Raw genomic sequence first — 11,545 nt, forward strand, 5'->3', positions numbered from 1 at the left:
CACGGGCTCAAAGGAAACATAACAGTGGTGACCTTTGCCTGAAGCAACGTGTCCTGCATCCTGTTGTGTCTACATGCTCCAGCACCTTGACCATGTTTTCTGAACAGAAGAATGTTTCCTTTATCAAAGCTGAAGCATTGAAGTCCTTTGTTTAACTGTCTGTACAGTTTGTGTTTATCCATGATTAGTTACAATGTCAGCCTGTATACTATTAAATAGTACTGGAAAGTGCATCCTTTAAATAGTCAAATACAGTCATTGCTAATAAACTAATTTCAAATGTTAGACATTTTGTACCATATGTGTCTGTACAGTTTGTGTTTGTCCATGATTAGTTACAATGTCAGCCTGTGTACTATTAAATAGTACTGGAAAGTGCATCCTCTAAATAGTAAAATACAGTCATTGATAATAAACTAATTTCAAATGTTAGACATTTTGTACCATATGTGTCTGTACAGTTTGTGTTTGTCCATGATTAGTTACAATGTCAGCCTGTGTACTATTAAATAGTACTGGAAAGTGCATCCTCTAAATAGTATAAGTCAAATGTTAGACATTTTTCCTTATTCTTTAATTCAGATTTTTTTTTTACTTATACCACTTTATAGACATCCATGTTACATGTGTACACCCTGATGAAAAACTAAAATGTTTCTGTGCTTTAAATATAGTTGCAAATAGATTAATAGAACTTAATTTATGAAGTAATTTAAAAGTTTTGTCAATGTACATGTATACAGAGTTTCACCAGTTAGGCCACAGTGGATGATCTCTGCCATTGTCTAATGGCACAACCAAAAATGAGAACTCTGGACTCTCTATGGTAGGCTTAAGAAGAGAAAGAAAAACATTGTGTAAAGTGCAGGTTTTCCCCAGAGTGAGCGTGTGCATTAAAGGTTAGAGGATTGTTCACACCTCATGTGTAAAAATACTTTTCACCTCTTATACCCTTATACAGTAGTTTTTGAGCTGGGTACATCCACATACATGTTCACCACAGAATGGAAACAAGACTTAAATATAGACAAAAGTGGATTTCTAGGTGCTGCTATGTATAAACAGATTAATTGTTGTGTGAGTTTAAAAATGTAGATTCTTATTGCTGGATTAGAAGTAGAGTTAAGGCTTCAGTTTTTCTTACCAAGGTGAGTGGGAGGGGTATTATTTCAGTTGTTGCTCATGTTTCATCCTTATGAAATAGACACTGAGACAATAATTAAACAACAACAACAACAACAACCAGACAGTTATGTTGTTTTACTTCAGTGCATCAATAGCCTTGGAGACTTGGCTGAAGACTTCATCCACTGGCAATTCAGAGTTAACCTAGGCAAAGCAAGATCACACCATATGTGTATGTCAGATTTCACATAGGATTCATGTTTCACTGTTATATTTTCACAAGCATTGCAGATGTACTCACCTTCCTTACAATCCCACGGCCCTCATAAAAGGCAATGACTGGCTCAGTTGCTTTGTAATACAAGTCCAGGCGCTTCTTGATGGTCTCCTCATTATCGTCAGCACGGCCGCTGGTCTCACCACGCTTCAAAAGCCTCTTGACCATGGTCTCTGCTTTTGCGTCAACGTACAGCAGCAGGCAGGGTTTGCCGATCTGGGATCAAAGAGAGTTTGCTGATTTAAGGTTTTTCCTTTATTGTATGAATTGTATGAAGTATAGACCAACATATTATCTCCTACCTTCTTCTCAAACTCCTCGCCCTGCTTCACCTCACGGGGGTAGCCATCAATAAGGAAGCCCTTGGAGACATCAGCCTTGGCGATCATGGCATCCTTAATCATGTCTAAGACTGTGTCCTGAAAGCCCAAAACATTATGATCAACCTTCACAATGAACTTTTTTATTTCATCTGTTTGGTATTGCACAAATGGATAAATACAGTGCTCCTTATTTATTATTATCACTTGCAAAAGATGAAATCAATTCCTGTTTTAAAAAATAAATTAAATTAAGTCCCACTTTCTTACCAGGGGCACAAGCTCTCCCTTTTGCATGATGGCCTGGAGGTGTTTGCCCCTCTCAGAGCCAGAGGCCACCTCAGCACGGAGCAGATCCCCAGATGACAGATGGGTGTAGCCATACTTTGCCACAACCTTCTCACACTGGGTGCCCTTTCCAGAGCCAGGTCCACCTGAAAAAGAAAGACAGAAGGCATCAGTACAGCATGAAGCGTAACTATTAGTGGTCAAATGTGTTGCTGCCGAAGATGAGACAAAATTCAGAGTTTGAATGTACTCACCCACGACAAAGATGATCTTTGAATCTTTAATTTTGTCTGAAATAAGCAAGTACAAATGAGGTTATTAGTCCATACATGTGATATGCTTTCTTTTAAGCAAGAGTTAAATAAAAGGATTTTTTGTAACAAACCATCTCGAGGGTCAAATGTGGAGGAAACGCCTTCAGTTGAATCAGCGACACGCATATTTTCCATTATTTAGTTGCAGGACACAGTGTCTCCTGGTCCACTATGCTGTTTTGACTGTGCTTGTTTTGGTGTAGGTTTGTGTTATTGCTCAAACAGTGTCACCATGGCAACAGTTGTCACTTAATAATGTTATGTAGCCAGGTAGGACACTGCAGCTACATGCAACTGTTCACAGGACACTGCAGTCTGAGTTATAAATCTAGTGAGCAAAAAATTCTAATAAAACACAAGATATTAACTTAACTTAACTATATTGATAATGGGTGTCACTTTATTGTATGATAATTGCAAATCATGTTTTGTCAATTGTATATAATATCCTAATAATTTATTGGACTGCTTAATAACAACTGAATATATGTGTTTAAATGTAAAATAAGACCTCCACTGTATTCTCTAAAATCACCAAAAGAGGGCAATAGAGTCCTAGTAAATAAAACAAGTCTGCTTCTGCCTTACATCAACTCTATAAAAATGCAAATACAAATCAACATTTTCCACATCATTAATCATTATTGATATACATTTACAATATTACTTAAACACACATGTTATTTACCTGCCATTGTGTTGCGTTAGTTGAGTGTTCTCTTCAACTACAAGACAAAAAAGGACACAGAAAAGTAAATAATTTTACTACAGCAGATGACAATAGAAGAATTTAAGGTCACACAAGCAGTCCATTGTTGTATAGAGAACTGACCCTCTTGGTTGACAGTGTCTAAGTGTCTGGACAAGGGCTCATTTCAAAGCAGGGGTTAATTTCACACAATTAAGACAACAGATACTTAGTCGAGCATGTTATCATTCTATCTACAGACTATTCCGTAAATCCCCAAAGATAGTCCCAGTAATGACTTATATTTATTTTTGTAGCAGCATAATCAAGATCATAAAGATATTTCTCCAAAAGTGCTCTCTGGTCTTTTTCACTTCTGGTCTTGTGTTTCATATGATCTGTTCAGACAATCTGTACCACTCTATGCATATATATGCAATTACCAAGGAATCCGAATTCTACTTTTTTCTTTGGCAATAGTTCTTAGTACTTAGACAGCACTGTAAGCAATTGCTGTTAATTTACAGCCAATTTTCACCACTAATCTGCTTTATTTATGTAATATGGTTTTGTACCTTACTTAACAATGCACTGTGGGCTGGTCCATTTGAAACAACAGCACAGAGGCCCTAAATAGTGTGTTAATGTTTTATATTACAGTAACAATATTTTTTGGAAATTGGGTTTTGCAGAGAGAATATTGGAGCTCGATAAGAAGTTTGATAATAAATTGGCATATTATTTTAAAGGACCAGTGTGTAGGATTTAGTGTCATCTAGCAGTGAGGTTGCAGTTTGCAATTAAGTAAATACCCCTCCCCTCACCCTCCCCTTCCAAGCATGTAGGAGAACCTACGGTTTGCCAAAAATATGGCCTTCTCTAGAGAGCCAGTGTTTTACCATCAGAACTTGATCCATTTGGTCCGATCACATTTCAAAAGTCTAGAAAAGCCGCATGATTTAATTGTTTTATCTACATTCAAGTTAGCCAGAGGGTTCAACTTGAAGTTAGCCATCTCAGCTAGTGGAAGTCTTTAGTTAGCATGCTCCATGGCCTATGCAGCACATAGAGAATGCGCAGTATGTTTTCATCTGGGCAATGTCTTTACAGTGGCAAGTGACTTTTTTGGCTTCATAAGCTTCTGAGCAATATTCATAGGAATGAACGGGGCAAATTGAGTAGCTAGTAGGGATGTGCAGAGGGCCCAGTATTTGTATTTGTATCTGTATTTGTTGAGGCAGCAAAATTATTTGTATTTGTATTCAAATAAAAGTGGCAGGAGGTTTAAAAATCCTGTTTTTGTTTTTATTATGCTTTTAATTTTAGAAAATTAAAGTGTTACAATAAGTGTTCATGAAGTGTTCCCTTGGGAGCACTTTGCTTGTGTCAGTAGCTCAGCTTTATCTCTGGGGAACACCCCCAACTCTGGGAGTGATGTCCACATTATGAAATGTGCGTCATGTAGCAGGTGGATGTGACTCTCCTCTTTGAGACCTGCTGATAGACGTAACAATGGAGCAGAGGTAAGAGACTGAAATAGCGATGTAACTGACCTGCACACTGGTATTTGACATGGTTTTTTTTTCTTACAGAAAACAAATAATTTTTAAAAGATTTCTATGAGACAAATATTCATTAAAAAAAAACACTATTTGTGCTTTGCCAAATTATGTATTTGTATTCGGGCACACCCCTAGTAGCTAGTGAGTTAGCTAGCTAACAGCACTCAACTCACTGGCTTCAAAGGTTTCCATAGGGTGTATGATTTAAAAATGTCACTTATCAGTGAGGCTGAGATTTGAATGTCACTGTATTTTATCAAAACAGTTCTAAAGACCACAATTCATGGGGGCTGGACACCCTTTTTAAGGGTTGAAATCAATATTTAAAATTTTCCCAACCATATTGGTCAATACTAATACATATTTTTGTAAGAATGTTTGTACAAAGGCAGGTGCAAAACAAGCTAAGTTTTTCAGACATGCCTAATATAAGATAAATAAGTGGATTTTAAACAAAGACTAAGTTGTTTTTTTCTTTAGCTAATTTGACAGAAAAAGAAAGGCCATAAAAGTTCTAAATCCACATTTGGCCAAATGTCTGCAGAGACACTTATATAGCTTATCAGCGATGTACCCAAAATCTTTCTTTGTTTCTTATGTTTTTTTTAGAGACAGAGACAGTTACGTTGGATCTGTAAATTATTCCAAGCTCTTCACCACTGAGTAGTGCTTTGTCAGTCTCTGAGTCTTCATCGCCATCGTCATCAGGCACTCAATCTCATTCTAACCCATCACAGCTGTCGGCCATTGCATTATTGTTAAGCCAGGCAGGAAACAACGATTCAAGCAACAGACCTTCTACATCTCAAATACTGAAAACATGGCCAGAAAAATTCCATTTTCCCTGGGAACAAATGCAACAGGAAATATGCAATTGTGGAGCGACAATGGACCAGTGGAGCAATGGAGATGGTACAAGTGCTTGTAGATGAAATGAGGAGGTATGAGGCTAACCCCACTCACTCGCAGTGCCTCACTGTTATTCGAAATATCAAGTAGTACTGAAAGAATTTTGCTGATGTGACAGTAGATGGGTCACTTTTGGTTGGAGGTTTAATGTCACTTTGGTTCAAGTGAAAAACCGCATTGAGAATGTGAACTGTGACGGAAGCTGTGCATCGAGCCTCTAGATCCAGTTCTACATACAAGAGACACCTACAAGATTTCAGCCACAACTCCCTCTAGAAGAAATTTATGAGACTGTGGGGCAGAACTGCCAAAGACTAGAGGAGATTTACAGACAGGAGGGTGCAGGTAAGAAACTTTGGTGTAGTAAAACAGACAGCCTGGAATTATCAGCTTTATAACCATTGATTAGGCATTGTTATTATACATTCCCAAGAGTTATTTTGATTAATTATTTGTTTGTTTGTTTGTTTGTTGCTGTTTTACAGTGGCAGCACTGGAATAAATCTATGGAGAGGAACGACAACCAGCCAGATGATGTTCATATCTAACTGACCCAGAAGATTCCTATTTGAATCAGGACTGTCCCATAGACTGTATAAAAATAATGGACGTAGCCACCGGATATCACCCATTGGTTTGTGGGCTTCTGTTTTGAAGCCTTGAGTTTGGCATTTTGACCATTGCCATCTTGGTTTTTAGTAGCCAGAAGTGATGAGAAGTGACCATATTTGGATAAGAGTGTGGAGCTGGGGAGGAGCTCCCCAGGGTCCAACTACAGCACCCCACACACTGCTGTGGTAGCAACTTGTCAATAACAAGCTAGCCACGCCCTAAAGCATACCCTGCTTTATCATCTATTTTACTCTGAATGGGGCCATAATTTACAAAATGAACATCAGACTTCCGTACAATTGGACTTCTTTTCAGAGCCAGTTGAGTCTCCCCCTGCTGGCCATTAGAGAGAATACAGGTTTAAGGTACTTTGCATTGGCTTCACTTTTCAGACTCAGAGCTACGTGCTTGGACTGTCCACACCCAGAGACTTTTCCTGTAGCTCAGCATGCACCTACTTCACAGGACTCTTTTGAGGGGTAAAACACAAGCCAATCTCACAGGACTATTATATTCCAGAAGTAAAAAGAACCCAAACAATTTATTTTCCAAATGTTGCTATTGTTGCATATTTTCAGAATGATTCTATATTATCAAAATGGTCTTAATACTACAGCAGAGAATACATTGCAGTAAATTTATATATTTTGCATATATTTTTTACTGCTTTTTGAGAGAACCTAAACATACCTCATTGGATTCTTTATAGGTTAAATACTTATTCCCTCTGTATTAGTTGCCTTGGTATTCAGCCCACTTGTTTGATCCAAGGTTAAGATCAAGTTTGGTAAGAAAAATCACTTATAGCAATAATTTGGAAGGAGTTACAATTTGTATCTCAGGTATTTTCACATTTGGTAAGGGGCAGTCTCTGACATGCAATGTAAGACTTTTGGTTTATTGCCATTGTTTTGAGCAGATACTATTAACTTTTAAATAAAAGTTTGTTTGATTTATATCCTTTCTAAATTGTGTATTTCTTATTTTGCATAATTTTCGTAATAATGCATATTTTTAAGCAGATGTCTGTAGCCCACAGAACAATAAAGTGCTAATGTTAATTGCATTGAAGATTGAGTTATTGTATTATCAATTATGTCTTTTTAGAGAAAACAGTGAGAAGTTAAAGTAATCTACTGGCAACCCCCTAACCAGAATGTTACTATTAATTCAAAAAAGCATAGAAATATACAGCATTTCATTTTTACTGTAATAGACTGTATCAGTCAGTCAAAAGTATCAGTACTGTAGAATTACAGTGTTGCAGTTACTCTGCTGCCAGCAGTTTACTCTTATCTAACAGAAAAATTCTTTAAAATGCGGGTACCCTTCAACTCAACTCTACCTTTCAACGACTTTTTAACTTATCTCTTGTGCTTCACATCCACCACACAAACACATAAAAACATCAGCAGAAGTAGTAGTAGTAGTAGTACTGGCAATGTTGTTATCGATGTTCTCATATGCATCTCTCAAGGATGTGTCATTGGTGCATATTTTCGTAATGTGAATACTGATGATGCACAGAGAAAAGTTCATTTTCAATGTCTTTATTAATAGAGACATTACAATGTAGCCACACTAAACTTAAATTGAGCATAACAATACTGAGTAGCACTGTATGTCTCAACTCTGATAAAAAGTTATCTCCTATGGCCTTTAAGCTATTTTGAATATATTTTTGCAAACCAATGATAACCTGGCCTACCCGTGGTAGAACAGTAGAAGCCTCTGTCTGTAGCATGTAGGGTTATTTAATGCTGACAATTCAAAATAAGACCACAACAATCTGTGGCACAGGAATCCCCATAAATTCTGGATTATTCGTACTGAATATATCTAAAGAAGACAACAGCCTGATGGTTTCCTGTTTCTCTGACTTAAAGACAGACAAAAATGAGGAAGGAGATCGGGCAAAGTCATTGGTGCTGCTGTGTGTAAACAGATATCTTAGTTCAAGTAGCTGCTTGTCTGTGTCATGCCTCGGGTGGAAAATGAGTGTGTTTGACAGAACTGACTTAATATAATTTTAAGGTTTGGCTCAACAGGTGTTGCCTGTGCCAAAATAACCACCTAGTTTTGTACAGGCTGTAGGGAAGGCCTATAGTATACAGGCCAGATTTCTGATACGTATCTATTTCACCAGCACAACTATTTTCCACTGATGTTTGGAATTATTTCAGAGTCAGAATGCCATCTTTATGCCACCTGTCAATGCACAGTATATGGATCATATAACATCTATATATATTATCATCTTACAGTAACTCCCCCCTTTGCATACAGTTATGCAAACTCCAGTTTTGACTACTGAACTTGTCACTAGGTTACCAGGTTACTACATTAAACACACACACATGCACTATGCTCATCAAGTAACTTGAGAAGTTTCTGGTCTGAGTTCTGTGAAACCAGATTTTTGATAAAAAGGCTGATTTCTTAGGTTACTTAAAGCTGCTCATAAATAAAATAGAGGGAGTTCAAGAAGTGTTACCCTAATTACAAATATCTCTGTACACACACTAAAATGTAATATTCTGAGTACAATCCCAGAAAAAGAACTTACACGGACCATAAATAGCAAAGAAAAAACAAAAATAGGATAAGAAATATGAAAGATGAGTGAATTTGTCTCTCTTTTAAGACACATTCAACTAGTTCTTGATGGGTTATCCCAAACTTTACATTATTTCAAAACCCTACTTTACAATAGATACAGTAGAAATGGGTGACAGTACATAAAATTGCATGTAATATTAATAACGTTTTTAAAGTCAGAGACTTGAATTTGACCTTGTGACCTTGTGGCTGTTTGTTCACTGGCACATGGCTGCTATTCAAACAAATCTGTTACTATGAGGCCAGAATGATAAATATCAAAGGTGATACTAGTTGTTTCACTTCAGCAACACTGAAGCAGAGAATCAAATAAATGACAGTTAAACATGGTTCAAAATAATAATTCTGTAGCTAACACATCTTTCCTGGTTCACTATGAAGGACATACTGTAGCAGACTATACACTGAAGTTGCTACCAGCTTGTTCTCTGATTCTTACTTGCAATAGTCCTCTGTCCTAGTGGTGCTGCTTCTCAGGTGTCCAGTTTTATGTCAGCGGCTGTTAACCCTGTGGCCTGTCTAAATGTCACTTGGACGCTGGTATCTGAGTCAGCACAGTGCCTGTTTGGGAATCCCACTCTGACCTATTATGGTGCCATCTAGAGGGTGTCTTGCCTTTTTGGTATGTCAAACATGTTCTGGTTCTACTAAATTGCACAGCTCAAGATGAATTGCAATCAATACTGTATGTAATCAATATGGCATAATGATATTTATATATTGTAATCAATATGGCATGGAATTATGGAACAGAAACCTACTATTCGGTGGAACATAACATGGCTTTGCTGCAGTGTGATTGCTCTAATACTTTCCCCAACAGAAGTTGTATAATTACTAGATATAGATGTGGCATGGTGTTTAAACTGGACTTTATCATATGTAGACAAAGCCCTGTGAATGTTGGACTAGGATTGGATCCATATTATGTTCCTTGAAATGGACGCATTTCTTAATAATACATAACTATTGCAATGCCATGCATAGCCAGAATGCAAGAGTACTTAGAGAACCAGATATATCAGTGGAGTCACATTTGAACACGTGGGTTTTTTGTAATTCTATCTGTATATTGAAATATTAAGATACTGGGTTCACCACAACCCCCACCCGATGTCAATATATCATGCCTGTCCCACCCCAATGTCTTATTACTGTTCTTTAACATGTAGCCCAGCTAAAAAAAGACTCAGTCAGTCTGCAGCTGTTAAGGGATAGCGTGTCAACCATTCTCAAAGAGCACATGGGGATGAAGCTTTCACTGACTGCCCTTAGAAGCAACAGGAGCGAAAACAAAGTACTGAGCACATAATCTATTAGTGCATTCTCTCTGTACGGTTGGTTGCTAAGGTGCTCTGCAATTTAATTGAGTGCACTGTCCCTTTAAGGGTGAACAGGGGATCCTTTGACGTCAGTGCAGTGGGAAATATTCCATGTTGTTTGTGAAAGGATGGAGTGAGATAATTTCCGAGTTAGCTGTGACTGTCACGAATGTGTTTGTTTTCCAAATTGCAAGGTTTGATTCTCTTAATCGTGTGCCGTCTATTCACAAGAATCAATGTCACTCAGCCCCTAAGCAGCTGTCAATGACCATTACTAGGAGCTAGAAACATGGCAGAGGAATTAAAAGGTTGTATAAAAACGGCTTTCAATGGATGGAGGTGGAGGAAAATGTTTTTATAGTAACCGTAAACAAAAAAAAAAGAATAAAAAAAGAATCAATGACAGGACTACATATTTTCAGCAGAGTAATTATGCCATCCATTGAGTGGCATCACTGTGGGTGACATACAAGACCTACATGCCCTTGCACTATGAAGAAATGCCTGATCTACTGACACTCAACCATTTTAAACAGTGTGACTAACCAAAGTGCTGAGACAGATGACAATTTACCATTACAGTCTCTGCTTCTGTAATTCTCACTCTCCATCCCATCAAACAGCCCTGCCCACTCTGCCTGCCCACTCTCTTTCTCTCTGACATGTCTCTCTGTTCATTACACATTCTGACAAAATCCGACCCTTTCCCTGCCATTTCCTGCCTGCTTGTCCTCTATGGAGCCTTTGTCCTCTGTACTGACCTGTCTTTCGCGCTGTGGCTCTAGATCCCAGTGCAAGGGGCTTCCGTCCCTGAATCCCCGTGTGTGTGTGTCTGCACAGTTCCTGCTGCACGGCAGCCCTCCCTCCCCCATGCTATGCCTTTTTATAGCTCAGCTGAGCCTGCTCAGCCTGCGCTGCATTCTGGGTAAGAGGGAGCAAGAACAGGCAAGGAGAGTGAGGAAGGGAGAGAAAGGGAGATGGACAGGAGGAGGCACGGGTGAAATTAGAGAGAGAGAGAGGAGGGGAGGGCTGTGGCAGTGTGCACGACTAAGTATTAGTTCAGGTCATTGGGTGACAAATGGCTGCATGAGAATGTGTCACTGCAGCTTCCTTTTAAACTTAAAATGTATTATAGAGACCATATTTATGAGGATGTAAGCTAAAAGCGGATGATTATTTGTGATGGTAATGTATTGTGTGCATGATCTGGACCAGCAAATATTCAAAACCAGAAACCATACTGGAGTGCTTTGTAATAATGAAAGTGACACAAAAAAGGGGGGGAAATGGAAAAATATATTTTGACTGTTGTTATAAGAGAACTGAGAGACAAATCAGACATAACCAGCATGTACATGGTTAATTCGTTTCAATAAATTCTTTACATTCCTGCTCAGACTTGATTATGCAACCAAACTGGAAGATAACCAACACGTTTGGTCAGTCCTTTGTGCTTTGTTCCACCAAAGATTAGAGGTTGGGAAATTCAATCCATTGATTGCACTATTC

The 11,545-nt window shown here is 38.2% G+C and overlaps 1 protein-coding gene across 2 annotated transcripts; it reads right to left on the minus strand.

The window, feature by feature from the left end:
* Positions 1-1,245: 1,245 nt before the first annotated feature.
* On the minus strand, positions 1,246-10,906 carry ak1 (adenylate kinase 1). 2 transcript variants are annotated; one of them, XM_042394350.1, is made up of 7 exons: positions 10,798-10,906; positions 3,013-3,049; positions 2,265-2,300; positions 1,993-2,156; positions 1,705-1,821; positions 1,427-1,618; positions 1,246-1,329 (listed from the first exon to the last, which is right to left on the minus strand). In XM_042394350.1, the coding sequence occupies exons 2-7, from the start codon at positions 3,017-3,019 to the stop codon at positions 1,261-1,263; spliced, it is 585 nt and encodes a 194-aa protein (XP_042250284.1). In that variant the 5' UTR covers positions 3,020-3,049; positions 10,798-10,906; the 3' UTR covers positions 1,246-1,260. The 2 variants fall into 2 exon arrangements, with proteins under 2 accessions (XP_042250284.1, XP_042250283.1); XM_042394349.1 differs by lacking the exons at positions 3,013-3,049; positions 10,798-10,906 and adding an exon at positions 2,396-2,503.
* Positions 10,907-11,545: the final 639 nt, after the last annotated feature.

The sequence above is a fragment of the Thunnus maccoyii genome, chromosome 19, assembly GCF_910596095.1.
Source record: "Thunnus maccoyii chromosome 19, fThuMac1.1, whole genome shotgun sequence".
In the NCBI taxonomy this organism is placed as follows: domain Eukaryota; kingdom Metazoa; phylum Chordata; class Actinopteri; order Scombriformes; family Scombridae; genus Thunnus; species Thunnus maccoyii.